Here is a 27,798-nt window from a genome sequence, read left to right as displayed (position 1 = left end):
CAGCGATTCGGGCAAGGAGGCAGCTGCCCTATACTGTTACGATACCTGACCGTCGCGCACGTGTGTCTCCCTACTACTTCGTTCGACGAGCGGCTCACACAGCCCATGGAGCCGGCGACGAGAGGGAAAGACATCCCTTCTTGAAACGCCGAGGGGACCATCCAGCCAGTGGAGGACGCTTCCGCCTGGCTCACGTATCAAATTCGATTGACGAGACCGGCACTGTCGACGCCAATCTTGGCTAACTTGCACACGGAGCACAAGGTTCCCTTGTAAGATGGGTCAGCCGGCGACAAGCAGTAGCTGCACCGCACTGGAGTCACGACGCCCTTGTACATGGGCTTGTAGGTGGCAGAGCATAGGGTGAACGGGTTGCGCTCGTCGTAGTCTATTTGGACAGCGTTAGTGGGGTTGCGGTCTGCCTCGGTGATAATAGCGGCGGCCTGCTGTGCCTTGTTTTGGGGTGGGTCCTGCTCCAGCAGACGGCGTGCCACCTCGGCGGCGGTCTTGATGTTCTTCTGTTTGTACGCCTTGCTCATCGCTTGTGAAAGGGCCAGTGTCAGGTGCGCGCGGTGAAGACGGAAGTGTGTAAAGTACAGCGCCAACTGCAGCGCCTCCGGAGAGGAGGCGTTGAGGGTGCGCAGCTGCAGCTGCAGCGCGAGAGCGCGCGTGTACTCGGGTGCAATCACCATGATTTCGCGCAGCGTTGCCTTTTGCTGGTCATCCTTGACAACTGTCATGACGGAGAGGTGCAGAATGCTGCGGAAGACATCCAGCGCCTCTGAAAACTTGCCCTCAACGAACAGCTGGTAGCCAACTCGCAGCTTATCGGCGAGCACAGGCATGAAGTCCGGCAATGCCGGGGCGTGGCGCACCTCCGTCTCGCTGTCCGGCGGCTGCGTGGACATGGCGAGCACCGTACACAGGCCGTTCGGTGCAGGCCTGCACACGTTAACGGCTGCCCACAGCTGCAGCATGTACGGCTTCAGCGGTGTCGGGTCTGCCAAGCCGATCTGGCGCTGCAGCAGGCGCAGCGCACTCGCAAAAGACCCGGCAGCGACGTGGAAAGCAGGAAGTGTGTAGGCGTCAGCCCATATCTGCATGATGGGCGGACGCTCGCGCGGCACGACGTAGCCGGTGCTATCGGAAGTGGCGCCGCCGGTATCCGGGAGAGCAGCGGACACGTCAATGTCGAGGTCGTCGTCCCAGCCGCCACCCATCTCATCTCTGTCAGCCAGCGCCCCTGCATCGCCGGTGTCTGCACCCACGCCAGGCAGTAGCGTGTCGTCGTCCTCGTCGTCGTCCCAGCCAGCGCCGGCGGCGACGTCCTCGTCGAGCTCCTGTTGGGCGATGATGTCCAAATGGCCCGGTTCCTTCAGCAGTCGCGCAAACACGGACTCCTCCACCTGCAGCATAGGCCAGTTCTCCGTGGCTGGTTCAACCGTTCGCCTCTGCGACGCTGGATGGAATCGCTGCGCCTGCACGCGCGCCGCCACCTCCGGCTCCATCCGTTGCAGCACCTGCGCCGCCATCTCCTCCAAACCGTGCGACTTCGCCGTCACGTACGCCAGAGGCAGCTGGTTAACCTTGCAGAGGATGTCCACGCGTTGCTTCGCGTCGTCGATGTACATGCTATAATGCAGCTTGAAGTTGTCGTCGCGGGTGGCGTTGACAAGGTTGGCGACCGAGGCGGTGTTTCCCGTAAGAAGGGCAAGCAGGCCAGAGGCGTAGTAGTTGCCAGCCTTGGCACTCGCAAACTGGGCCAGCTGGATGTCACCGAAGTTTGTGGCGGTGTCGGCAAGGCGACGCCAGATGGCTGGCTGGTTGAGCTCAATCGCGGTCGCCTTGGCAATGTCGATGGCGCCACACTCGATGGCGAGGTTGAAGCGCGTGAGCGAGTCGCTGACGAAGTGCAAGGCGATCTCGGAGTGTCCGTGCTTGTGTAGGTACCCGACCAGCGCCTGACCTTTGAGCTTGCCTTGCTGCATAATGCGGATTAGGTCGCGGTACGACTGCTGCTGCAGTTTCAGCTTGAAGTTCAGTTCCACGTTGTCCAGCTCCTTGCGCAGAACGCGACCGTCGCGTGTCAAGACGTAGATGGAGTCGCCCACGGCCCGCACCAGGTAGACGACGTTCTTGAGCGTGCTGATAGTGCTCGTTTCGCCGTTGCGCAGGTAGCAGTACTTGAGGTGGTTGGATGTGGTGAAGTACATAACGTCCCGCGTCTCGTCGAAGGCGGCGGATTTAATGCGGGCCGACGACTCGGCAACCGACGCGATAGTCTTGAGGCGCTTCGTCATAATGGTCACCGTGTTCTTGGCGATGAGCGCCACCTTGGAGAAATCCTTGTCCCACACAGCGTACCGTACCCCTGACACTGTCGCCTCGGCCACCGCGCCGTGTTGCGCCACCTGGTACAGGAGGATCTTGTCGTTGCTCTGGCAAAGGACGCAGCCGACGGGGCCAGGATAAATGCGACTGCACGACACGTCGGTCTGCTGCGGCTTTCCACCGGCCTTGGCCACATTCTGGATGCACATCTTTCCGTTGACGTCCACGTAGGCGAGCTTGTGCCCGCCAAAGAAAACGCCGTCGATGCCTTTCATGGTAGCCTCCACGTTGCATGTCCTTGTTGCCAGTGGCTTCGGAATCCAATCCACTTGCGGACCCCCGGTAGCGTAGGAGAGCATCACGCCTCCAGTCGTCGGACAGCACGAGAGCGCCGTCGGCGGGTAAAACTGGTAGGTGACGGCAGAGGAAGTGACTTCCTCGGTCTCGAAGTTGTACATATGGAGTTTGTTCTGGCATGTGTAGTACAGTTGCGTCGTGTTGTGGATCGCAAAGGCGGGCCGCTCCCGAGTGAGCTTGAAGACCTGCAGACCCGCGTCATGGCCAATGGCGATGAGGTTGCGCGTCGAGTCGCTTGCCATGATCCAGTAGCGCTCCACCTCGCGACGGAACGTCTGCACCGTCACGCCGGAGGACATGTGCACCACGCGAATTGTGCGGTCTTCTGCACAGGAAATGAGATAGTCATTCCTGTAAAAGACGGCGCAGCACACGTTGCTGGTGTGTCCGGTGAACGTGCGAGAGACGTAGCACGATGTCCCCGACATCGTCCACAGGCGCACTGTGCGGTCATCGGCGGCAGAGAGTAGCAGGTCGCCGCACGCGTGAAAGGCAACCCAGTTGATACCCTTCTCGTGCCCGTCCAACTCGTACCGCACCACAACATCCGTCGTGCCCAGGAGATCGTGCGTGATGCCGGCCTCCTCCTTCCGGTGTCGCAGCGCCGAGATATCCCACACTCGGATTGTCTTGTCCAGGCTGCCGGACACAACAAGGTCGCTGAACGGGTGAAACTGGGCGCACATGACATAGTGATTGTGACCCGGCAAGCACGCAATGCTCTTTCGACTCTGCCAATTCCAGATACGGATGGTGAAGTCGTCCGAGCAGGAAACGATCCACGGCTGTTCGTGGTGGAAGAAAGTGGTGCGAACATAGTCCATATGTCCTGTCATCGTGAAGAGGCAGCGCCGCAGCTTGTAGTTCCACACCTTCACTGTGTAGTCATCGCCGCCGGTGACAAAGAGAGGCTGGTTCACATGGAAGTCCGCGCCGCGCACTGCGCCAACATGCTCTGTGTACGTGTCGACACATGTGCTCATACGATAGTCCCAAATCTGCACAGCACCGTTGTGCAATCCGCAGAGAACCCACGTGGCGCTGTTGTGTAGCGCAACCGCTTTCACGCGGGACGAACGCGCCTCGAACTTGGTGAGCATCGAGAAAAAGTGTGCACTATCAAAAAGGTTGGTCGTTCGTCTGTTCGCCGAGATTCGCTGTGGTGACTTGCACGAAGAGAGACAAAGCGGTACCGACCTCGCGCGACCCAACAGCGAAGACAAACAAGAAAATGAAAAAAAAAAACGAAGAGAAATGGGCGACGCTGCAGAATACGCAGATGCGGCGAAGGGTGTGAGAAGGGGGAGGACGAGAGAAAAGAATGTGGCACGACAACGATGCACCCCGTGTGTACCCGTCTGACGTACCAGGGCCCCCATGGAGGCGGTAATGCAAAGGAGCAGAGAGTGAGCGTAGAGGCCGATAGAAGAGTCCATGACGAGACCCTCCAGCATCCTCAAATGACCATCATCATCCGGAGTCCACGCTAACACCGTACGGTGGAGTATCTGAAGCGCCACAGACAGAGAGAGTGAGAAGACTCATCACAGTTGCTGTACAGTTTCCTAGTGCATACGAACCGGCGAAGAAAATGCCTAGGCTGTTAGTCCCGCAGGGAAAGCAGACGAGAGATGCCGTTTCTCCTTTGTGCATGTGTCTGTGTGTGCCTGTGAGGCGATCCCCTGCCATCCTGTGGAATACAGCTAAATGATACACAAGCCATTCCCAAGACGCCGGAGAACATGGCTAGAATCAGCTGTGCGCTTCGCGGTTGGTTGCGGCTCGTGGAGACAGACAGAAAAATTCTCAACAAAAAGAGCAGATTTGTGCGGCGCGCACTTGAAAGACAGCCGCTTTCTGAGTATCCGGCGTGTCGCGTAAGCGACGTGCTTCCACACATCCGGTGGAAAACGCCGCAGCACAACTGCGAAATGCAACGCAAAGGAGGGGAGTGCGCTGGCACTATTGGGGTCGCTGAAGCACACGCGCACGCGACTCAGAATTCGCGCAATGGTGAGTATACTCTTGTCGGTACTCGTCAAAACTTGAGCGGCCGGTCAGCAATCTGGCCAGGCGCCTGAAAGACAAGTACGCTAAAGAGGTGGCGAGGCGTGCAGTCGCCTGCACATGGGCCGCTCACACAATCGTCGGCCAAAAACGTTTTGACGAGGTAGCCGCTGTCAGATAGTCACTTGATTCACGAAGGGACGATGAGCTGCGACCTCCATCTTTCCGACACACGCCACAGACGTTTTCGGTTTTCCTTCTTGGCCCCTCTCTGCCCCCTCCCCCACCCTCCTTTCTAAAAAAAGCAATACGAGGAGGACACACTTGCTTGCAGATGTGAATCTGTAGTGAAGGGGTGCGGCTAGCTCTCGTGCTAAGCGAGTCCAGAAAGCGTTCGGAGACACAGGTCACTGCGCTGGCCGCTATTGGCGACGGTGATGCCACAGGCGAGAGTGAGTTGGGGAGGAGGAGGTACACTACTGCCCATACGCGGGCCGCACAGCTCTCCGCGCGCATCGCGTCAGTCGAGCATATCCGCTAAGGCGTGGTATTGCGGACGCATGAAGTTATGTGAGAAGGCGGGGCGAAAGGTGTTCGCAAAAACGTTGGAGAGAGAGCCTGAAACGTCAAACCGTCTGCGCCGGCGCACGGAGCTGAGCCCCTTGTAAGCAAGATAGGTGTATCGGAGACTGAGAAAGGTGCACACCCCTCCCCCGTTCACAGCCGCCAGGCTCAGCATAAGCAAGCACAGGATTCGTGGCAAACGGAGCTCCGTGAAGACGGTTTTGAAGAGCGCTGCTATGGATGTCCGTGAGAGGTCCGTATCACGGATGTGCGCGCGCACCGTGGCTGCGACAAAGGCGGCATTCTGCACCGCTCCAAGAACACACAGAAGCGCGGCAAACAGCAGAAATAGAATAAAGTAGCACATGTTACCCTTCCCAATGCACGCCCCCACGGCACCACAGTGGTGGTCGAAGTCGTCTACATCAGTGCCGCAATGACTGCAGCGGCAGCTTAGAGCCGTGGGCACCTCCACAAAGCCGGGATCGGCAACGAGAAGAAGAAAAAGAAGCGCCACGGCGCTTATACAGAGAAACAGCTCCAGGAACACTTCCAGCAAAAGAGTGTTGCCGTCGTGGGAAGCAGTGAAAAGTGGCGACAGCACAACAACCGCAAGATGCGCGACGACAAGTGCGGGGATACCAATAAGCAGGACGAGACCTCCCAGGTAGTCACTCGCGACGTTGAAGCCGCAGATGGTGCGTCGCCCTCGCTTACTCCCCCACTCCCAGCTGAGAGGCGCCGTGTCGGCGTTCATGTGCCCCGAAGTACCGCTTGCGGTTGTGTGGGCCGGCGCCAAGGAAGTGTGAAGGCTACCAGTGACATGAGTTAGCGAGGATAATCATAGGGAACAACAAAGAGTGGAGACTTGTTTGAGGCGTATGGCAAAAGTGCGGAGCACACGGCAAAAGACGTGTGAGCGCTCAGCACAGTTGTCACCGGGGGCCCCATGCGTGCCGCCGCAGAGGTCACGAGAGTCATTCTACCGCGGCCGCGAATGTATGTGCACGTGTGGTGGTGCATCGCAGATGAAGGCGATGTGTGAGAGAGCTGTGCAGCGCCTCACTCGCTGGCGCCTAATGTCGATCACGGAGAATTCATCTTGTGGGTGCGAATGCAGCATGAGACATCAAGACGGTGATGTTGACATATGCACCCCGAGGATCAGAATGTCGCAACACCTCTCAAGTTTAATGTCTGTGGGGACGCGTGCCCACGCGGACAGGGGAAGGCTCACGTAACGAAGGCCTCCCCACACACTCTTGCCACTTCTGTTGGTTGTCTCATTCCCTTTTGCACCACATCAAACGGTTATGTCAGCGATCGAGCTGATTACGATTAAGGTCCCCCGAAAAAAACGAAGAAGAAAGAGAGGGAAAAAGGGACGGTATACGCTTGCTTGTGTACAACTATGCTCCTGTGCCTCGCTGTCGTGTTGTTTCCTTCCGCTCGCGTCTCCATTACGTGGCACACCTGTCATTGCGTTCGCCGCTCTCTCACGGTCACTGTCTGCCATCGCGCGCGAACACATATACCGGCACATTCGTGCACAGAGAGAGAGAGAGGCATCCCTTTTCTGAGAGTCAACTATTATCCTTGGATGGCTTCGCTATCCCTTCTCAGGTAATCCGATTGCGCGAAAGTGCGTAGAGCATCTCTGTGCCTGTCCATCTGTGTGAGTGGGGGTCTTGCCATTGTGCGTGAAGCAGAGCCTGTTATGAGAGGCATGACGTAGGATGACTTTCACGTCATTACCAACTCGCGGGTTACAGAGGCGCTCTCTAGTGACCGCGACCGCGACCATCGAAACCACGGCCGCCGCCACGACCACCAAAGCTTCCACGGCCACCGCCGCCGAAGCTGCCGCGCCCGCCACCCATGCCGCCGAAGCTGCCGCGCCCGCCACCCATGCCGCCGAAGCTGCCGCGACCACCACCCATGCCGCCGAAGCTGCCGCGACCACCGAACCCGCCGCGACCACCACGATCGCCGCCGCGGCCACCACCACGACCACCACGGTCGCCGCCGCGACCACCACGACCCCGCGGCTTCGGCGGGTCGGTGAAGACACGGAGAGGTGTAAACTGCGTAGGCGAAATGTACACTTTATCGCCCTCGCTGAGGGACGCCGCCTGCACGCCAGGCGATGGCTTCACGGAAAACATGACATCTGTTGTGTTGCCGAGAATCTCCTCGATTTTCCCGACCTTCGCCTTATTTTCGGTGTACACAAACGCGTTGAAGCGCGGCACCACAGCGCGCGCCGTGACCTTGTAAACTAACTCGCCCTCTGCGGCGTTCATGAAGGTGCCGACCTCCTCCACGTTCTCCGGCGGGTCAGGCTCCGACATGTGACCGCCACGGCCGCCACCTCGACCACCGCCGAAGCCGCCGCCACCGCGGCCCCCACGGGGGCCCCCAAAGCCGCGGCTGCCACCACCGCGGTCACCACCGCCACGTCCTCCGAATCCTCGGGGCATAATTCCTCAACTCCACGTGAAGCTGCTGCAACTTACGGTGTTGTGTACGTGGAGGCAGTGCAAAGTGGTGTTGTCTGCGATGCCAAAGGTAGCGAGGGGGAACCAAGGAAGGGGGAAAGAGATAGAAAGTGAAGTTTGGGTGGAATGAGGCGGGCTGTGCGGCTGGCAGACACCGAGAGGCGACCAAGAGGTAGCGCCTTCCTTAGTGCAACATGCAAATGTGTTGCACCCTCCGCTGAACGACAGAGAGGGGCTGTGGGAGCTAAGTGAGGGCTTGGACGACCGCCGTAACCCATGATTGGCGGTGCACGTGACGCGCCAAGTGAAGAGGATCCTTTACCAATGCGGAGCACCTCTGTGACTTCGGCGGTTCGGGGCGCCAAACACGAGCGAGAGCGCCCGAAGCCAAAGACATATGCGTGCAGGCATGAGACAATGCTCCTGGTTTTTTTTTCGCAGTTGAAGGTTCCCATTGTGTGTGCCCGACAACGTGAGTTCGGCCCCACTCCGCCTCGCCAGTCGCAGCGAGGGGGGGGGGGCTACTCAGCTTCTCCCCGCACAGAGTACGGCGACTGGGCGCAGAGATGCCACGCACTGTAACGTTCTCCACACTTTCCCTCCCCCTACCTCTTCCCGTCATGCGGGGTCGTGGGATAAATTCGAAATCGTACGATGCATGAGTTCTCGTTGAGGTGCCGGAAAAGACACGGTTCCAGCGTATTCTCAGCTGATGGTTCCACGGCGTGTAAACGAAAAAGAAACGATAAAGTCGACTCTGGTGCGTGGTGAGCATGTGCGCCACATGGCCTACGAGTGACGGGGTTTGGGCGCCGCTCTGTGTTTCAAGAGCCGACAACTACACTCTCTGCCTCATACAGCGCGCTTTATGGCCACAGTAGTAGCCAAGCAAAAATGCGGTCCCGACGAACAGAAGCGTCCCCTTGCCACACCGCATTATTAAGAAGGCAAAGGGGCAGCGCAGACAAGTGCCTTTGCTCTCGGTGGCGTGCTCGTTCGCTTGCAGCTTCGCGGCTCGTGCGAGAAAAGGGCACTGTTCCCTGTTAGGCTTTCCACCGGGTAGAGCCTGCACCTCCGCAGGTACCGCTGGGTGGTCTGCAGGCAGGGCGGGAGAGGCCGAAGCATCGGTTAAGCAGTGCGCAGCGACAGTCCGCATTGGTCGATTCGCCTTGCGCTCATTTTCCAGTGCTGCCATAGTGTCGACGAGGGCCTGCGCCTGCGCGGCCGCCATGCCCATTTTGTCTACAAGGAAGTCGGCTGTAGCGCTGACTAGCGTTTGATAGTTGAGCTCGGTCGGCATACAAAGAAGCTTGTCGGCATCGGCAAAGAGAAGGTCTAGCGCTTTGGGAAGTGATGGCAGTGTTGCGGCAGCGTATCGCGTGGGGGTGTCCCCCTCGTGGTTCTGCTCATCCGGGCGAACGCCGTTGAGCACCAGCAGCACAGCCATGTCGAGCTGGCTATCGGGGAGCTTGTAGTCCCCATTCACGGTCTGTGCAAGTCGGTAGTGCAGCGTGTAGTGAAGAAGGTTGTCGCGGTGTGCATCGTTGAGCTGAACCATCGCGTTGTTCTGAAGCAGATAGCGCGCATCCTTGATTCGGCCGAGGTTAGCAGCGAACACGAGCGGTGTGTGCCCTTCGCTGGTAGTGCAGTCGATGTTTGCGCCTAGCTCCACCAGTGCCCGGACCGCCGCGCTCCGCCCGCGAAACGTGGCCGCATGCAGGGGGGTCCACTGATCCGCGGCAGGGCGATCAAGGTCGGCGTGGTAACGCTTCAGCACCTCCAGCGCACACACACAGTTGGCAATCGCTGCATAGTGGACTGCTGTGAAGCCTAGCCGGTTCCCGGGCTCGTTAGACGCTTGGTTCGTATCAGCGCCCGCCTGCAGTAACAATTCCACACCTTGCGCGTTGTGTCTGCTTGCCAAGGCGTGAATGGGGTACTGCCCATTAGACATCGGCCGGTTGCAGAGATTCAGGAATGACTTCTCCGCGACGGCTTTCTCAATTTCGGCTGCGCTGCAGCCTACCACGCTGCACACGAGATCCAACGAGTCCATCTCTCCTAGAGGCAAGAGCAGAAGCGACGAAGATGATTGCCACGAGGGGCCCGCGACGTGGGCCTCTCCAGGTCTGCTGCGTTGTGCAGCACGTCAGTCCTCTCTCAGGGATGGCGAGAATGTGAACGGTCAGGCAGTGGAGAGAGACGGAAAGGTGGAGGGGGTGAGCCAAACGGGTAAGCCAGAACATCTGTGCCCGTAAGGGGAGAAGGCGTGAAGCCCATAATCGCCAGAGTTGTCTGCATTAGCGAACCGGCACATACGCCAATCAATGTGTGTCGGTCGCTGTACGAGAAAACGCATGAGTAGTCACTGGCAACTCTATGACACAGGTCCGCGGCGACGCAGCGATTGGTGTGCGAAGTTGATCTGATTTTTCTTCTTGTGGCTGAAGGTGTCCATGGAGTCTGCTCGACAACGTGAGTTCGGCCCCACTCCGCCTCGCCAGTCGCAGCGAGGGGGGGGGGGGCTACTCAGCTTCTCCCCGCACAGAGTACGGCGGCTGGGCGCAGAGATGCCACGCACTGTAACGTTCTCCACACTTTCCCTCCCCCTACCTCTTCCCGTCATGCGGGGTCGTGTGAATAATCGGAAGAAGAGGGAAGCAAAGGTGTTGGATAGAGAAAAATGAGGGCTTCAAAGAGACACAAACATGAGTGCACGCTGCTCTCTTGTGCCGCATGGTGTAGGCAAGTGCGCGGGCGCCAACTGTGGTGTCTGCCTGTGCGAAAAGCGAGAGAGTCGGTGAGCGGTAGAAAAAAAAAACGCCGATAACAAGGCGGGCGCACAGGCTTCGGTGAAAGGCGAGAAAGACGTGGCTGCGCCTCTTTGGATATCAGCGCACCCATGTTGACAGCTGATGTGCTGCACTCTTCTTTGTATTACAGGTTGGCGTCGATATCAGGCCATCACGAATAGCGGAGGAAGGTATCGCTTATGCACCATCGAAGTGGAAGGGGGATGAGGGCTGAGAAGATACACAGAGCCCTAAACAAGAGAAATAAATAAATACATCCACGATGACGCCAACGTCACAGATGCCGCTGCTTCTGCACGCCACCCCACCACCACCACCGCCACCCAGCTTTAACAAAACTGGTTTGAGTGTTCTAACACCACATGTGCATGAACGTCTCTTTACATGCCATCAGTGCGCCAAATCACGAGGCCGGCACACTGTCCTTGTCGAGAAAGTCAGCGATCGCCGATGGCCATGGCAGAGCAGAGATCTGGTCGCTGGAGCGCTGCACGGCGGTCGTGTCCATCGTGAAGAAGATACCGAGCTGCCGCCAAAGGTCACGGGAAACGCCGCCCTTGACGTTGACCACTGCCCACGCCTTCCATTTTGCGTAGAGGTCGTTCTTGCTGAAAAAGACGTCCCACGCGCTGATTGCAGTTGTCAGCGTCATGCGGCGATCCTCCTCGCCGCGGAGGTAGTCGTAAAGATAGTTGTACATGAGCAGGAAAGAGCCGCCGTTCTCGAGAACCTCCTTTACCCATTCGCTGACGCTTTGGCGCATCTGTATGATGGACTCGATGCTGTGGGCGTACACGGATATTAGCCACTCAGACCGCGTGATGCAGCCTTTCTGAGTGGCACCCAACTTCCACAGGAGCACCATGCACTCCAAAGACGACTGTGCGACACCAACCTCACTCAGGAATTGTGCAAGCCCCTTCCCGCTAATTGTGTCCGACTGGGCGGACTTGTCGAGAGCATGAAGGCGGTCAAAAACCAGCTCCATGTCGCTTCGCGCGCCCTTCGAGACGAACTGCACCACAGACCCCTTCGCGGCTGACGCCGCAGCGGTCGACGCGATTCGCTCCCGCGCGAAGCTCACGGACGCCTTGTGGCGGTTGGCGTTCTTCATGCTTGTTTCGAGTCTGTAGAAGACGACTTTGTGGAGAAGTTCAAGATGGATGTCCGCAGCGAACAGCGCACGCAAAGAGGAGGGAGAAAGAACCAGGGAAACAAAAAAAGGTCGTTTGAGGTGTTGCCGGCTCCCTTTACCCCGTACCTTTGACTGGCAGGAGCTCCTCGAACGGAATGGCTGCGTGTCTGTGGTTGTCGGAAGCGTTTACAACCATTGCACCGTTTGATCCAGCGCTCGCCTCAGAGCGGCAAAGGGAGGCGCAGCTGTGAGGCGGCACTCGGTGAGTGGAATCACAAAAACACAAAAACAAATACGCAGCCAACGTTGGGTGTGCATGTGCAATGTCTGTGTTCGCCGCATCACCCACACACACCTCCGGGCATAACGCGGTACAGAGTCATCAACTACTGCCTCTTACTTCAGAGAAACACCGCGAGAAGGGAAAGGAGTGAGTGAGCGGATCACACTGTGACGGCACCGGACACAGAGCAGCGCACACGCACGCACCCCTTTCTCCCTCTGCGCCACGTCCTTGGGTGAAGAGGTGCGTGTGTCTGTGTGCGCTTCCTTCATTGACAGTCCTATGAGGCAGTGATACACACGTCAGTGAAAAGAAGAGAGAGGTGCCACGAAGAGGTGCCAAAGGAAAAAACAAACAACGCCATGCAGCGCAAGGCTAACACCCCGCCAAGGGGGCACAAGGGCAAAGGACAGCCACACACCCACTCACAGAAAGCAAGGACATGACCAGGGTAGAGATGGTGACCTGTGGGTAACGTAAAGAATAAGGAAGGGGGAGGGGTATATGCACATGTATTGCTGCACGTGCGTGTACGGGAGTTTAGGAGCATGTACACTTGGGTTGCTACTGTTGGACTGGGGCGTGAGAGGCACATTGTTGAGAGAGCGGTAATCAAGTCACGGTGAGGGTGAGAGCGGTGACGGAATGGGAGGCGGCCCCTCTTCGGGTCTATTGGTACGGCGGTGGCGGCCACCGCTGAAACCGAAGAGCACCTTTCTTGGCCACAGGCTGGAGATCAACTCACATCAGGAGAGACCGGCAGCGTTGCGCGCACCACCGCGACGACGCGTGAGTTGACAAGTCGGGTGCCCATGCCGCCAACTCACATTGCCGCCGTCGTCAGCCTTTCAGCCAAGTATGTGTGATAGGCGATGGGTCCGCTCGCCTGCATGACACGAACCCATCGACGACGACGTATTCTTGAGGAGTCAGTGGCGCTCAGCTGCAGGTCTGCACCGACGGTGTATGCATACACCCATCCCTGTTGATCGTCCTCACGGTGGTCGTGCTGCCACTCCGTTGTCCAGCGCCAGGCATGCGGGTCCGGCAGAGAGTACGCCCCACGTTCTTGTGACTTGGTCGGGTCCTCAGCGGAGAAGTGAAATATACCGTCATCGACGATGGAGGCAGGGGTCCATGGAGCACTGGCACGACGCACCTCGTTCTCGTAGCAGGAGAGGATGGTGGCGTAACGGGCGTTTGGCAAGCCGAGAGTGCTCAACTCGGCGCTGCTACGTTCATGGTAGAACTGCAGCAGCACCGCCGTCAGCGTGCCAACGGCGCATCCCTCATAGTAGAGTGCAATATGCAGCAGCGCTGGTTCAGCCAAGGTCACTGACTTCAGCGGAAAGATGCCGGAGGCAACCAAGATGTGCTTGTGCGTCTCCGCCGGTCCAATCCTGTCCAGCAGAGAGAACGTCAGCGTCTGCAGTCGGAGGTACTCTATGTTGCTGACACACGGGTAAAGGGCTGTGTCCGTCGAGTCGGGGATAACGTATTCGCCGTCCTGCGAGGAAAGCCGAAAGGTGGTTGGGGAGCCTTCCAAGACATCCAGCGATACCTGCAGCTCCGCACACCGGGTAGGCGGGAGTAGTCCGCCCTTGATTGTCAGGTCGCTCAGGAGCAACTGCACGCGCGGCACGCCTTCACCAAAGAGGCTCAGGAAGGAGCGCTGACAGAAGATGTCGGCGGAGAAGAACACATTGGCAAATCTGAGCGCTCGCGACGTCGAGTAGACCGACATGTCCATGCGCGACACGCTGGGACGGACAGCGTAGAAAACGCGAAGAGGTGATGGCGCGCTGGAGAGGGTCGGGCTCGGTTCCATTTCGCGCATGTTAGACATGAGGTTGTCGGCAAGGATTTCCCGAATGAGCGCATCCTCGGTGCTGAAGTCGCCGCCAAAGTTGAAGGCGCCGGAGACGATAAAGTAGTCGAACCTCATGGAAATATCCACCGACGTCTTTCCAAAGGGAAAGCTTGACAGCAACGAGCGAATGCACGCCGCCCGGTTCTGTATGGTGTAGGTGCCAGGCTTTGCGTTGACCAGAATGACACATAGAAAAGACTCGTTGATCCGCAGCGAGCACCCCGTGGCAGTGAAGTCGCCGTGACACACGCCTTCCTTCCGCAGCGACGGGGCCTCCAGCAGCTGAATGTTTGCCACTCGCACAAGGAAGGAGCGCTTGCAGACCACCAGCATGGCGTTGCTGGTGTGGTGCGTGCCCGATGAAATGGCTGTGTTGGCGAGGACAAAGTACGTCGAGGCGCCAATGTAGGCAAGAAAGTAGCTCGCGAGCTCATCGTTCCCGAGCAGCGACACTGGCACGTCAATGACGCCGATGACATAGATTTCGCGCTGATCCTTTGGGAAGAAGCCGCTGAACACCGCCACGCTGCGCGGCAGTGGCTTCCCCTCCAGCGAGAAGCAGCCATACCACATGTCGATCACCTCATACGGCATACGCGCCACCGTCATCTTTACCTCGCCAGTGACAGAGGTGTCTCTGTTGCCGGGCCGCTCCAGCGTGGTGCCTTTGACGGTGATGGCGACGTCGTTCTCACCGTCGACACACAGAGATGGGCACCAGAGCACGGAGTTGCGCCGCATCAGCATCGCCAGTTCAAAAAACTGCTGCCGGCGCACCGTGGACCCGAACTCCAGCACGTACAGATGTAGGGCGTCGAGGAAGTACAGCGTCAATCGTCGCGAGTGCCTAGGGTCCTTCTCCACTCGGAACAGATTCACGCAGGGTAAGTCGAAGGACTGGACGCCGGTCGTCTCAAGGATGCAAAAGCGACCACGAAACATGTCCATCTCACAGACACATGACGTTTTCCGCCCCGTGGGGGAAGACTCGGTCAGATTAATCGCGCGAAACGGCTCGTGCAGGTAACGGTTGTTCGGCAGCGCTTGCGAGCTAATGACGAGCTGGGCGGTGCGGGCATTCGGCGGGTAGATCTCGGGCCGTTCGCTCGACTGCGTAAAGAAGTCTCTCGGTGTCACGTGGGTCCCGTTGTTCTTCGCGCCTTGCATATAAGACAATGCATGCGCCACTTTCCCGCTTACAGGCCGCGGCCGTGGCGACTCAGTCGAGGCTTGAGATAGGACCACTGGCCCTCCCGATAGAGCAGCGCGCGGCTTCGCCGACGGGGTCGCATCTGCTGTCAATGACGCCGTCACGACCGCTGCCGTCGATGCACTTGTGGCGATCCGCGAAGATGGCGTCGACGCTGGTGCCGAGAACGCGTCGCCCACCGGTGTAACAGGCGGCTCGCCTACCGAGTCGTCGAGAACGATGTCTGGGTCAGCGAGCAGATCGTCCGTCTCGCTGTCCCTCGTCCACGGACTCTTCGGCGGCAGTTCAAGAGCGGAGTCCTCAGTGGGAATGTCCTCGAGGTCAGAGTCTGCCGGCGCGGGGCGCTGGACTTCCTCGTCTAAGGTCAAATCCTCGTCAGCGCTTTCATAGGGAGACTCCAGGACAAGGTCGTGGTCGACGTCGTCGGCGTTCGCGTCAGAGTGGACGACAAACGCGGAGTGGGTCTTCTGAATGGCGGCGCGTACAGCGACCGGCACCTCCGTTGCCATGTCCGCGACAGCAGTGGAACTCTGCTCTGTCTCTGGCACCGCCGCCAGCGTGGCGGTTGTGTTGGGCTTCGTTGCGTTGAGGCGCCCCGGTAGTTTTGCTGTGGCGAGCAAATGCGACTCCGCTTCATCCTCGCTGCTGTCCAGTGAGGCGCAGGTAGGCTTCTGCGGCTGCTTTTCCTTCATGTGTGTCGCGGCTGCGCTTTGCTCCTGCTCCAGTGCTGCCACTAGCTCTTGAATCCGCTCCACCTTTTCGCTGTCCGGCGGGCTGCCTGAGGCAGCTAGGCTGTGGATGCGTTGCAGCAGCTCATCGATGCGCCGTTCCTTCTCCTCGTTAGCTCTGCGCAGTTCCTCAATCTCCTCCGTCTGCGCGCTCAGCTTCAGCTCTAGCCGGTGCATGTACTCCTCGCGCTCCTCCATCAGCCTCTTGGTGTAGGTCAGCTTCTCCCCCAGAGACGAGGTGAGCTCCTTCTTGACGGCCTCGCTGGCCTCCAGCTCCTCCTGCAGCCGCTCCCGCTCATTCATCGACGCGTTCGCGAGTTGGCTCTTGAGGATCCAAATTTCCTTCTGCAGTGCCGCAATGACCTCGTTGTTGTTTGTCTCGTTCACGACCGCCTTGTTCACAATCTTCTTGGCCCGTTCGGCGTAGCGCAGCGTGCTCAGTGTCTCCTCATACTGCAGCGACGAGGGACTGATGGTGGCAAGCATCACCGTCTTTGAGTTGCCGCCGAGGTTGTCCTTAAGAATCCACGTCAGCGTTGAGTCACGGTAGGGAATGTGGCGACTCTTGCCCGATTCTTCCTCCTCGGCGAGAGCGCTGATGACGTTGCCGAGGCAAGTGAGCGATTGATTTATGGTGGCACCCTCCGTCAGCAGCTTTCCGGTCGCCAGCGTTTTCGAGGCCCGCTCGCTGCCGGCGAGGTCAACCAAGTTCAACCGCGACGTCTTTTGCGTGATGAGGTTGCCGTTCTGCTGCTTCTGTGTGAGCGTGATGGCGAAGACGGCGTGGGAGCGGCTACTTGCCTGGTTCATCGCTGTTGAGGCGGTGCTTCGAACCTTGTTGCCGTCCCTCATCAAATTCAGAAACTCGTACGGCGTGTTCACCACAAATTTGGCAAGGCCCTCGATAAAGGGGCCATACTTTGGATGCTCGCGCACACGCAGCCGCGTGTCGTCGTAACCGCCCTGGGTGGGGCGCAGTAGGCATCGTACCTTCTCTTTGTAGATCTCGTAGTAGGACACCTCCACGCACACTTCAACGTTCTGCTCGCGCAGCGCGACGGAGTGCTCAAACAGGCTCTGGGCGATGCGTGGGATGAGCCCGGGATCGCCCTTGTCACGGCCCATCATGCAGTACGTCTTTCCGCTTCCCGTCTGTCCGTAGGCAAAGATGCAACCGTTGTAGCCTGTCATGATGTGCTCCAACAGCTCCGCCCCGATCGCATTGTACACGTACGCCTGAGACGCCTCGGCGTTGCTGGAACCGTTCACGACCTGCCCGGTCGACCAGAGTGCGCTGTCGTACAGGAACTTGCCGCCGTGCCCGTCAACAGACCCCCGCAGCTCTACTTCGTTCCCGTTCATGCGAACGATGACCTCCGCCTTCGCTTTCAGCTCCTGGTCGCTCATCGGGCGACTGCGCACGGCGACCTTGACGGACATGACCGACGGACGCTCTGCGTGGAGCCCAGCCTAAATAAAGCCCGTGTGTGCCCGTTTGTGTGTGTGTGTGTCCTGTCCGTGTTGCTGGGGTGCTCGACGAGTGGAACGCGTAAGAGAAGCGTCGGGAGGGAGGGCAGAGAGAGTTATGGTGAGTGAGGCAATCACGGTGCAAGTGAGAGGACGAGACGAGAGCCACTGAGAGCAGTGATCGCACGCATCCGCCCCCCTCCCGCGCCGTGATGCACCAAGAAGCGGCGCAATGCTGCTAACAGAGCACTGGAGGGCAGCGGTTAGGAACACTGCTACTTCACCGCCAATAGGAAAAAAAAGAGCACACACGCGCAACCACCAATCACTGCCCACACCGTTGCTGCGACTTTTCAGTGCCTGTTCAAGTATTCTCAGGAGGAGCGCACGCATCGCTTTTTTTCCCCGCTACCGAAGCTGTGCCGTGTCAAGGGCGACCCTAAAGTAGTTGGCCCAGCATGAGGTCATCGTCCTCGGCCGTCGGCGCCGCAGTGGAGGTTTCCGCAGTAGTGGTTCTGCGGTCACCGGCCGAAGCGACGTCAATGTGATTGCTGCTGATAATGCGGTCCACCAGCGCCTTCATCTCCTGCAGCGCCTCCTTCGTCAGCGTCCCCGCCGAGCTCTGAAAGAAGAGGAACTCTTGAATGATGGCCACAACAATGCGCATGGGTTGGTGGCCCACCGTAGGCCCAACGGAATCGCCATCCGACACCCTAGCCACAGCCGTCATCACGGGCACGCGCAACGTGCTGCTACCTTGCTCTTCGGCAACAGGCACCAACGAGAGTGCGCCTAGAAGAAGCGCGTAATAGCCACTGCGTACCAGTTGCTCCGTGCTGCTGCACCGGTAACTCTCCATCATTGCGCCCGCGAGGGACACCACCGTATCATGCGAAGCAACAAGGGCTGAGGCAAGCTCTGCCTCCGCACACTCCGTCTCCTTTGACTCGTACTTTACCACGTTGATGGTGCAGCAAAGGGCAAAGATTTCTGCCTCGTCAGGAGTGCTGACCGCCCGCGAACGTGAAAGTGTCTGAAGCGCAAACTGCGTAAATGCCGCCACGGTGCCGGTGGCAGAGAGTGCGTGCGGCAGGATGTTCGTGATGTTTGTGAGCACCTTGAGCACGGGAACCTCGACGGCACTTGTGCGCAGCTGCGCCACAAGGGCAGGGACAAGCGCTAAAAGCCTGTCATTCTCCGGAGTGAGCTCCTCCGTTGCTGTCAGGACCTCTAGCAACGACAGTGCATGCTCTTGCGTGTCCCTGTCGCTCAAAAGCTTGCCTAGGTGCTGGAGCCCACCGGCGTTGGCGAAGAGGAGCGGCACGGAGAGGTGTCGCGGGGCAGCAAGGTGGGGACTCCTGTTGTAGACGAACAAAATTGTCAGGAGAGAGCGGAGAGCGAGTGAGGCGCAGCTTTTGTCCTCATAGCTTCCAACGCTCTCCGCTGCACCCCCGCACAGTCTCGCAACGTGGCCCTCGAGGCCGTCTGCCACGCCGCGCGAGTTGCCGGATGACGGTTGCTGCGCCGTTCCTTTCTGATTCCGACGCACCGACCAATGAGATGCGGTGCTGCGGTCAAGAGCAGGTGACGCTTCTGGCGCGTCCGCAGGAATCAAAGACTTGACTAGAAACGTCACCACGCACTCTTGGAATAGCGCCTCCGCGTCGACGTGGGCCATGAGACTGGAAAAGAGCGCAACGGCGATTCGGCGATCATTGTCCGTAAACGAAGTCGCCTGATGCAGATTGCCCACAAAAGTGGTCTGTCCACCCACTCGCTTCAATGCCAACGCCACACGTGACACACCAATACGGTCGAGAAGGCTGACAAGCTCCGCGAGGGAGTGCCACGACGACGTCTCACCGACGGCCTTCGCGAGAAACAGTGCCATGTCGGCCACTTCCTCGTCCTTGCGCCGCAGCAGGTCGAGTTCATCGCCGCCGATGCTGTCGCTTGTCGTGCGTGGCGAGGAAGGCGAGGCGGAGCTGGGGCTGCGGGACGACACACCAGCGGAAGATTCAGAGGTCCGAAGGCGCTTTAACGCAGTCGTGCGCACATCGTCGGTTGCTGTGACTTGCAGTGACGAGTTCGGCTGACAACTGGACGATTTAGTGTGGAGGCATTCCTCCCCGTGCGGTGGAGAGCGGACCGGAAGATTCAGCAACTCGTTGATGCTGCCCACTACGTCAACGTTCGACCGAAGCCGTTTTGATGCCATCTGTCGGCGACAGTCGTCTACGGTGATACCACTCCTGCCAACGTGTACAGCGCTCCAGTGATCGCACGCAGTCCACGTGGCGGTGGGAGAAGTAAAGAGAAAGACAGCAGTGAGAGACGAAGGTCGGTGTTGAGGAAGAGATACGGTGAGGCAACGGCAGAGGCGCGGGAACAAAGAGAAGTGTAGTGAGACGGCACGAGGCGAGGCACAGCTGCTGCCCCGAAGCACTGACAGGGGCTGTGACGCACGGCAGTAGCGGTGTTGAAAAGAGAAGGGAATGAGAAAGGCATCATGAGACTATTCGCCTGCCTCTCGGTGCGGCCGACGCCACCACGCAAGGTGCCACGCCGCTCACCTCAGGCGTGGGGCGATAAGCATGTATACAAAGAGAGTCCGATAAGCTTCCTGCTAGCGGCTCCTGCATCGCATTCGACAACGGGCACAAACCCATCACAACTTTGGGGAACGGCACGACAGTCCTTCTGCGCGTTTGCTTCGTGAAATGTAAAACGCACGTGTTGCACACATCGATGCGTGGCGTGATGATGCGGTGGCTTTCGAGAACACTTCCCCCCCCTCTCTCTCTCACTCTCGTGGCCGGGATTCTGTGCGATCGCCTACTACAACACAGCGGACACTTTGCCACGCAAGATGGAGTCGTAAAGCTTGTCGAGGTGCGCGTCTGTTAGGGCTGTGCCGCCGCCCTTTTTGGTGCTCACCACGTCTCCCCCAGAGGAGGTGATGATCTCCGCAGCCACACTCTTTGACTTGCTGGACAAGGCAGCGATGTTGAAGGAAACACCCTGCAGAAGTGGGGATGCATCTTTCCGATAAATCACCTTCTTCAGCTCTGCTGCCGTGTAGGTGTGTTGGTCTGTCTTGAGACTCACAATATGATGACGCGCGTCGTCGAGCTCGGTCCTCCGGTTACAGATGTAATCTACCGACACCACCGGAATCCCTCGTGCCACGGCAACGATGAACTTTGGTGTTCGGACCGGTGGGGTTGCTACGACGAGGAGATTTGCTTTGGTAATGTCATCCACGACACGGCCCTTCAGCTCACGCACTCGCTTTGTAATGGCCGCCCGTTCAGCGCTGTCCATCCCTGTCAGACACACATGTGGCCGTGCCGCAAGTGTTCGTGCGGCTGTCGTGGCTTTCACAGTGGCGGCGGTCTTTACCTTGACAGACGAAGAGGGTGCTGCAGACTCTACTTTGGTCCGCTTCAGCGGTCGCGAAGGCGTTGTCGGCTCTGGTCGTTCTCGGTGTGGCGTTTTCTTCGTCGCAGCGGCTGTTTCACGCAACGCAGCAGGCTCCCGCGAGAGACTGCCAGTTTCCTCGAGGTAAGGAACGTTACTCCGGTGCGCGTTGGCCTGCTTCGATAGCTCTCTTGCCGGGGTAGTATTGACCGCGTTGTCAGTGAAGGCATCCATAACACCCAAAGACTCCGTCTTGCGTGCGGAGCGGGAGGGAGAGGTAAGAGGGTGCGCTGAGTGCTGCGGCGTCGGCGGTGCCTCGCTCAGCGTCTCAAAAGTGCACACCACGTCCCCAAACACAATGCGGCATCCCGGTGATAGCTGGTAGTAGCGATTTGCCTCAAGTCGGATGCCTGGACCGGGGCGTATGCCGAGGAAGGTGCCGTTGGTACTGTTGCAGTCGCTGATCCACGCATCACCGTTGGCGCCGATGTCTACAAATGCCTGCATGCGGCTGATCGCTGCCAGCGGCGATTCCAAGTTGATGAAGGAGACGCCCTCTACGGGGACACTGCTGCGGCCGACTACATTCTTCCCCACCTGGAGAGGGTACTGCTTCTCTTTTGCTACCAGGGCATAGGCCGTGGTGCTCATTGAGGGTGGAATCAGGAAGGACGCCAACGCGGCTAAGCTGACAGCGAGAGAACCAGAGGCACACGCCAAAAGGCGAAGTTCGTTGTCGTCAGTGTCTTGTGACACACGCACACACACACATACACGTGAAGAGGTGCAAGGCGTGAGATGAGCGAGAGGGGGAGTGAGAAAGGGAAGGATGGCGGATGCTTGAATTTGTACAGCGTCACATTACCACTTCGCAGCACGCACAATTTTGCTTCACGCCGTGTGAGTCTCCGACGTGCAGGAATACAAGGAGTGGAGGCAAAAGGGAGTAGGAGGAGAGGGAGGAGGGTAGCGGACGGAGAGCTGTCATTGATCGCAGCCCACTGCACTCGTAGAATACATGTCACAGCGCTGAGACGCGCAATTCACCGCACAAAGCACATCCCCCACGGGCTAAGGGGTGCAGTGAACACCTGAGTGTCCAGCCTAAAGCTGACGATTTAGCGGATGCAAATGGCGCAATGAAGCAACGGGTACAGATGGAGGCATCGAGGGAGCTTGATCACAGAGAAGCATGCCGCTCTACAGTGCGTCACCTTCACCATAGTCGACAACGCAAAGAAAAAAAGCGAAACAGGTCCGCCCCCCAGGGAGACAACGCAGCGGAGAGGCAGACACCGATAGAGGCAACGAGAAAGGTGCGGTACGCATAGACACACCGATCCCAAATGTCTGGCAACCGCCTTCGCTCAGAAACAAACAAAACCGTCGCAGGTACGCAAGCGAGCATTACATCGTTGCCCCGTTCGTGGGACGCTTGGCTACCACGCCGTACACCGTTGCACTATCCTCAACGGTCGTCGCCACGTAAAGCACGTCCTCGAACTTCATGGTGACTCGCTTCATCGACTCACCTTTCGCAAACAGTGCAGAGCATTGCTGAAGAATAGCATACGCCAGCACCTGCTTCTCCTTGTTCTCAAAGTCACCGCTGTACTCGACCACCTGACCGGAGCTGGACAGCACAACAAAGTGGTTGATGCCCTTACTAAGCAGCTGGTCTTTTACGATCGATAGTTGTGACATGGCTGTCAGGCGGCGCGCGTGTGTGGGCTGATGAAACGCACGACAAGCGCCGAACGGCCCACGGTGGGCGCGAATAGAGGCAGAAGAAAACGCGGCGCCCGTCAGACGACTTGTATCGCGTGAAAGAATAAGGTAGATGAGGATGAGGGAGTATGGGCGGTAAGGGTAGTGACAGAGAAATAGAGAGGAGAGCGAGAGTTGTGGTGCGCCGTGGCGACACTCTTGGCGGAGCACTCCCATAGCCACGCCACCGCCAATTCGACACACCGGCAAAAGACGAGCCGGAGTGAACGGAGGGAGGGAAGGAGAGGGGCAGCATATTACTGGCACGCAATGCAGGCTCCTGACGCTCCTGCCCCCTTTCCAGCCTTGCACTTCAAACCGCTTGCTTGCTTGTACACGGCTCATCTGGCGGTTCTCACCCTGCAGTGACGAGAGGGAGAAGGAGGGGTCATCCCACATGAAGGACAGGAGAAGCATTGAGGGATAATATCGAAGGGTGTCCTGCGATGCGCATGTGGGTGTGTGCGTCACTACCCAGCCGAAGAGCAGTGTCAGTGGAGCTCTGCTCTGTGAAGGCGCGCAAAACAAGAACCTCTGCACAAGTGAAAAAAAAAGACTGACGAGAAGGAAGGCGGGTGTCGGCATGGCACCGAGATGGCTCCTCGGCCACACCCTCATGCTTCTCTGCAGCAGTGATGCGCAGGATCACAGGTACAGGGTCGGCCCTGGGGCTGCACGCACGCACACACGAACCCACGCAGCGACATCAGAAGTGCTTTTTGGGCGTTTTCCGCATCTTGGGCTTTCCTTGAAAGTGAACATAGAGCTCCTCCTCAAAGCTCAGGTCCTCGAGGACCATCGGCTTCGGCCGATCGCGCCAATGGGGCCCAATGAAGTGCTGCCGATCGGTCAGCTCCTTGTGTTTCGCAATCGCATCCGGGTCCATGTTGCCGTAACCCCAATTTGACATGGGTACAAAGTCGCGCTTACCGCGACTGTGGTTAAAAGCGTCCGGGCATTGCCGCTCCTCTCGGCGGCGAATCAACTTCTCGTGATTCTCCATCGGGTTCACCACCCCCCAGTCGTACGATTCGCTCGCATTGGGGAGGAGGCGCTGACGCGCCTTTGAGTGGCACATGCGGCCGTACGCGATTCTATCCAGGCAGCTGGCCAGCTGGAGTTGCAAGGTGTGACCGCCGTCGCCGCGGTGCTCGAGCCACTTCTCACGCACCTCCCGCAGCGTGTGCTCGCGAACCAACTTGTTGCGCACAAGGTACGCCAGGGCGAGACACTCCTTGTAGAGTGCCAACTTTGCCATTCGGCTGTGGATGTCCTTCCCCTTAGCCAGCGGAAGGGATTGAAGAACTTGCTTGCTCATTCCGCGGGGCGTGCGGCGTCCGCAGCGCCGCTGAGAGCGCCCTCCGCCTACAGAAAGAAACTGAACGAGCACAGAAGGCAATGTCTGCGCACCCTCGGCGAGAGCACACCCAAGGAACTAAAGTACGGTGCAAGCAAAGGACAGGCAACGATAGTCCTGTGCATACGTTTCGTACTGCATCCAGGCGCCTGCAGCGCAGTAAAGGAGGACGATGAAGAAGTACAGGGGGAAAGATAGGGGGGCGAATCCGTCATGCAGACCATGGAGGTTGTGAAAAGGATTCTTGCAGTGCACGCGGGGAAAATATGTGCGCCTCAGCACCTCTTGCCAGTTCGCACGCGGCTGGGCGCGCTTGTCGAAGAGGACGAAGGGGAGACTTGGCCCCAACGCAACGGCACTGTTCCATGTCATCGCGGTTGTGCTTCTCCAATGCCTACAGAGAGAGAGAAAGAGCACAAGCTGCTCCCTCACCCACCACAGTAAGGGCAGGGAAGGGGCCTTTTGCGTTAGCCACAGAGGGACATCGCGTCTCTTTTGTGTCCCAACGTGATGCATACATAAGCGAACGGAGAAAAATACGGGGTGGGAAGGCGAGGAGAGCGGAACGGCGTAAATGAAACGCCGTGCAACGCACGGCGGGACGTCATGCCAGCTCACGTGTGGCGCACATCACCGCAGTTTTACGTTGTTCTTTCCCCTCTTGTGCAAACCTTGGAAACAACAGCACGAAAAAAACTCTATGGATGCCGACTGCGTGCACGTGTGTGTGTGTGCTGGCGCAGCGGCAGGGGCGTTTGCCTCTATGATGGTGCAGGGGAACGGAGATACGAAAAAGACGCAGGGGGTGCCGTGAAGGAGTTGTGCGCTCTCGCACGGGGCCCAGTCCCTTGAGGGAGAAGGAGAGGACAGCAGGAGTGGAGGCCGCCCTTCACGCAAACAGACCACTGCTGCCTAGTAAACTGCTTCACAGGCACACCTCAGCATACCAGATAGTTGTGAAAAATGCGATCAGCCAGCAAGGCTCTCCTGTTACACACAGCTCGCCTCTTCTCCGAATGGATGACCGTTGCACCTGCGCAGAGGACTACGTTCCTCCTCAAAAAAAAAGAAAAAGACGACCTAAGAAACACCACCGCACACGTACACCGTCCTTTTCAGGTCGAGGAAGTCTTGAAGAAGGAGTGAAGCGTCTTGGCCGGCGCCGCTGCCGTTTTCTCTTGCGTCGCCGACCTCTGTGGAGTGCCTCGCGAACCCGTCTTCGGCGCTGCAGCCGGGTACGGTGGTGACTCGACAGAGGCGCCGGCGGACTTCTGATTCGGGGTGCTTCCGGCGGAGTCTTGCGACTTGCTTCGGACCAACGCCGCGGTGCGCTGGTGATACTCGCCCTCACTAATCACCTCTCCTGTGGCGCTGTGCTTGTAACGGGGTACATCACAGCAGACAAACTCGCCGTTTTCCACCTTCATTTCCGTCTGCATCTCGCGCACGTACGCTTTCTGGAACTCGACGACAGCGACGTTGAAGAAGGTGCTAAGCTTGCACTGTGCTGCACCTGTCTCTGCCGCCACTGCGGCTGAGGTCGCCTTCTTGGCCAGAGGCCCCTTCTTGGTAGGAGTTGGTATCAGTGGAGAGAGTCGCTGCGCTGCTGGGCGGAATGCGAGCGGTGGGGCGTCGTCACACATGATAACCTCGTCGTTTGAGGCAGGCACCTCGACCACGTCAAAGATGGGCAGCTCTTCCTTCGCGATGGCCTCTGAATGGCTGCTGCTGCTGCTCTCGTTCTGGCCAAAGTGAGTCGTCGCATCCTCGTCGTCGTCGAGAAAGCGCACAGAGGACGGCGCGGTGCTGGCGCCTGCGGCTGCAGAGGGGCCACCGCTCTTCCTCCTCGACGCACGCGCCAGCTTGGCCAAACTCGTCGTGTTCTCCGTCTTCGCCACTTTTTTCGGTTTCGCTGGTTGACGCAGCGGTTTAGAGGACGCCTCCTCCGTGCGAGGGCGCCTTGTAGCCGCCGCCCCCTGCTTCATCTTATCGAAGAGAGTCGGCTTCGGCGACGGCGTTCGCGCCGCCGTCTCTTCCTTGGGAAGTGTCACAGTCGCAGGGGCCGGCGTGCTTCGAGGCGGTTCGTCCTGCGCTAGTGGGGGTATTGTCAGTGCGACTGCAGTAGCAACAGACAACGATGCCGCCGCAGGTTTAATGCCTTCTGTTCTTGTCAGCTCCGTTGCCGTTGGCACAGCGGCGGCGACAGGCGGAGCTGTCGCGGCAGCGCGGGTTTCCATGTCGCCCCTTGCAACTAATGGATACGTGCGCAGCGATACCTCTCTGCAGGGATGCAACTGCACCGGAAGTGACGACGCTGACATATTCGTGGGGTATGTCAAGGATAGGAGTGCGTACGCGGAGGCGTCTTCCTCGAGGCGATCTGCCTTGCGCAATACAACCGCCGTGGCGCTGCCGTGGGCTGCTTCCTTGACCGAGCTGGACAGTAGTGTGTAGACGCCCTCGTGTGATGCAGCGACGGAGGCGAAGATCCGTTGCACTTCTCTATGAGCCAGCCCAAGCTCCATGGCCGCCTCAGCCACGGTCAACAGTGGCCGTGAAGTAAGCAACGTAATCACCTTCGATTCCATGCGTTAAACGGTGCCTCGTGACTTGCGTTCTTGGGCAGGTGTGTACGTCCCGCACGCCAGTTCAGATGTGCGTGCGCTGGAGAGGAAAGAGGAAGAGGGGGAGAGAGAAAGAGAAGTACACATCACGTCTTTCAGCCACCAGCCCACAGTGACGCCATGTGTACGACACACGCAATGCCATCGCTCCGTTTTTCTCCGAGACATGGGTGCGCATCCTGTTCACGATGCAGGCAGGCACAGACGGCGGGTGCTGAGAAGAGAGGAGGCAGGAAAACGGCACGCGCGGTGAAAAGGGAGGCACCTTCACACGAATACTTGAGAAACTCGACAGGAATTGTCGACCGGGTGCCCGCGGAAGAGCGACGTACGAGACAAGGGGAGAAGAGCGAAAGCGAACACGACAGCAAGACGGGGCGATACCGTCGTGACCCCTGACCTGGCGAAAGCAATTTCAGAGCGCGAATTGTGACGGAAACGGCGTATTTGGCGAGTACGTCTTGGCCATCAGAAAGACCTGAATAGACATGGCGGTCACCATACGCACCTTCGCGTCGTCGGGGTTCGTCGCCATGGCAGTGGCGTGGTGCAGTGCGCCGCGCGTGACCAAAACGTTGAAGAACTCGTCCGGGCTTTGCGCCTCCGCAAACATCGGCCCAAACGTCTGACCCCACTCCAGCGAAAACGCGCACACCGTACTCTTGAGTGCATCGTAGAAGGGGCACTGGACCGTCCCGTCGTAGTGCAAGTAGCCATCCAGGATCCAAAGGAGGTACTTGCGCAAGATGTGCTCACATGCTCCAACGACGTCGGCCGACTCGCACGCCCTGGCTCCGATAAACGCGTTCACGGCATCGTCGTTGAGCAGATCGTTCATCGCCGCATCCACGACGCGCACCACAGATCTCCTGCATGAGTCCTCCGTATCGAGCTCGCCTGTCCCGCGCAGGTAGGCGCGCACCGGCACACGTGTTGCCTCCAGCGGTTGCCACGATCCAGCGAAGAGAGACGCGCCGGCCACGGTCACCGCCATGTCTCTCGTCTGCTGTGGCGCGTCTGGTGGGCAGCCGGTGAGGGCGTCGAAGAACACGTTCTTTAGCTCAGCCAAACAAAACGGCATCGCAGCGCGGATAAGTGGTGTGAGTGACACAAGAGCGTATATGTGCGTGGTGCATACACCGGGAGGTATCCGTCGACTGCGGAGGCGATTTAGCGATTCTTCGCAGATCTTGAGCCACCTGCGACGGAATGAAGGTTGGGGGAGGGAGGGAGTCGGAAATCAAGGTGGTATGGAAGAGGCGAGAAAGTGAAAAATATCGAAGACAGCATTCTCAGCGGACCGAGTGGGAAGACAACTCGCGTTTGGGTGCGCTTGGAATGGTACAGTGGGGAGCTCTCAGGAACGC

The 27,798-nt window shown here is 58.6% G+C and overlaps 12 protein-coding genes across 12 annotated transcripts; all 12 read right to left on the bottom strand.

The window, feature by feature from the left end:
* Positions 1-197: 197 nt before the first annotated feature.
* LMXM_33_4310 (putative coatomer alpha subunit) lies at positions 198-3,788 on the bottom strand (the record flags this gene model as incomplete). The annotated part of the gene is made up of 1 exon (XM_003878944.1): positions 198-3,788. The coding sequence occupies one exon, from the start codon at positions 3,786-3,788 to the stop codon at positions 198-200; it is 3,591 nt and encodes a 1,196-aa protein (XP_003878993.1).
* A 1,427-nt stretch (positions 3,789-5,215) lies between these two features.
* On the bottom strand, positions 5,216-6,016 carry LMXM_33_4300 (conserved hypothetical protein; the record flags this gene model as incomplete). Its single annotated transcript, XM_003878943.1, has 1 exon — positions 5,216-6,016. The coding sequence occupies one exon, from the start codon at positions 6,014-6,016 to the stop codon at positions 5,216-5,218; it is 801 nt and encodes a 266-aa protein (XP_003878992.1).
* Positions 6,017-7,040: 1,024 nt separating this feature from the next.
* LMXM_33_4290 (putative nucleolar protein family a) lies at positions 7,041-7,739 on the bottom strand (the record flags this gene model as incomplete). Its single annotated transcript, XM_003878942.1, has 1 exon — positions 7,041-7,739. One exon carries the CDS (start codon positions 7,737-7,739, stop codon positions 7,041-7,043), a length of 699 nt encoding a protein of 232 aa, XP_003878991.1.
* An 856-nt stretch (positions 7,740-8,595) lies between these two features.
* LMXM_33_4280 (hypothetical protein, unknown function) lies at positions 8,596-9,813 on the bottom strand (the record flags this gene model as incomplete). Its single annotated transcript, XM_003878941.1, has 1 exon — positions 8,596-9,813. One exon carries the CDS (start codon positions 9,811-9,813, stop codon positions 8,596-8,598), a length of 1,218 nt encoding a protein of 405 aa, XP_003878990.1.
* A 1,160-nt stretch (positions 9,814-10,973) lies between these two features.
* On the bottom strand, positions 10,974-11,684 carry LMXM_33_4270 (conserved hypothetical protein; the record flags this gene model as incomplete). Its single annotated transcript, XM_003878940.1, has 1 exon — positions 10,974-11,684. One exon carries the CDS (start codon positions 11,682-11,684, stop codon positions 10,974-10,976), a length of 711 nt encoding a protein of 236 aa, XP_003878989.1.
* Positions 11,685-12,811: 1,127 nt separating this feature from the next.
* On the bottom strand, positions 12,812-17,236 carry LMXM_33_4260 (putative Unc104-like kinesin; the record flags this gene model as incomplete). Its single annotated transcript, XM_003878939.1, has 1 exon — positions 12,812-17,236. The coding sequence occupies one exon, from the start codon at positions 17,234-17,236 to the stop codon at positions 12,812-12,814; it is 4,425 nt and encodes a 1,474-aa protein (XP_003878988.1).
* Positions 17,237-17,702: 466 nt separating this feature from the next.
* Positions 17,703-19,481, bottom strand: LMXM_33_4250 (conserved hypothetical protein; the record flags this gene model as incomplete). Its single annotated transcript, XM_003878938.1, has 1 exon — positions 17,703-19,481. One exon carries the CDS (start codon positions 19,479-19,481, stop codon positions 17,703-17,705), a length of 1,779 nt encoding a protein of 592 aa, XP_003878987.1.
* Positions 19,482-20,101: 620 nt separating this feature from the next.
* On the bottom strand, positions 20,102-21,334 carry LMXM_33_4240 (conserved hypothetical protein; the record flags this gene model as incomplete). The annotated part of the gene is made up of 1 exon (XM_003878937.1): positions 20,102-21,334. The coding sequence occupies one exon, from the start codon at positions 21,332-21,334 to the stop codon at positions 20,102-20,104; it is 1,233 nt and encodes a 410-aa protein (XP_003878986.1).
* Positions 21,335-22,090: 756 nt separating this feature from the next.
* On the bottom strand, positions 22,091-22,795 carry LMXM_33_4230 (conserved hypothetical protein; the record flags this gene model as incomplete). The annotated part of the gene is made up of 1 exon (XM_003878936.1): positions 22,091-22,795. One exon carries the CDS (start codon positions 22,793-22,795, stop codon positions 22,091-22,093), a length of 705 nt encoding a protein of 234 aa, XP_003878985.1.
* A 361-nt stretch (positions 22,796-23,156) lies between these two features.
* On the bottom strand, positions 23,157-23,768 carry LMXM_33_4220 (conserved hypothetical protein; the record flags this gene model as incomplete). Its single annotated transcript, XM_003878935.1, has 1 exon — positions 23,157-23,768. The coding sequence occupies one exon, from the start codon at positions 23,766-23,768 to the stop codon at positions 23,157-23,159; it is 612 nt and encodes a 203-aa protein (XP_003878984.1).
* A 1,154-nt stretch (positions 23,769-24,922) lies between these two features.
* On the bottom strand, positions 24,923-26,395 carry LMXM_33_4210 (conserved hypothetical protein; the record flags this gene model as incomplete). The annotated part of the gene is made up of 1 exon (XM_003878934.1): positions 24,923-26,395. One exon carries the CDS (start codon positions 26,393-26,395, stop codon positions 24,923-24,925), a length of 1,473 nt encoding a protein of 490 aa, XP_003878983.1.
* A 451-nt stretch (positions 26,396-26,846) lies between these two features.
* Positions 26,847-27,512, bottom strand: LMXM_33_4200 (hypothetical protein, unknown function; the record flags this gene model as incomplete). The annotated part of the gene is made up of 1 exon (XM_003878933.1): positions 26,847-27,512. One exon carries the CDS (start codon positions 27,510-27,512, stop codon positions 26,847-26,849), a length of 666 nt encoding a protein of 221 aa, XP_003878982.1.
* Positions 27,513-27,798: the final 286 nt, after the last annotated feature.

The sequence above is a fragment of the Leishmania mexicana genome, chromosome 33 (genome assembly GCF_000234665.1).
Source record: "Leishmania mexicana MHOM/GT/2001/U1103 complete genome, chromosome 33".
In the NCBI taxonomy this organism is placed as follows: domain Eukaryota; phylum Euglenozoa; class Kinetoplastea; order Trypanosomatida; family Trypanosomatidae; genus Leishmania; species Leishmania mexicana.
This window is presented reverse-complemented; position numbering and strand designations above follow the sequence as displayed.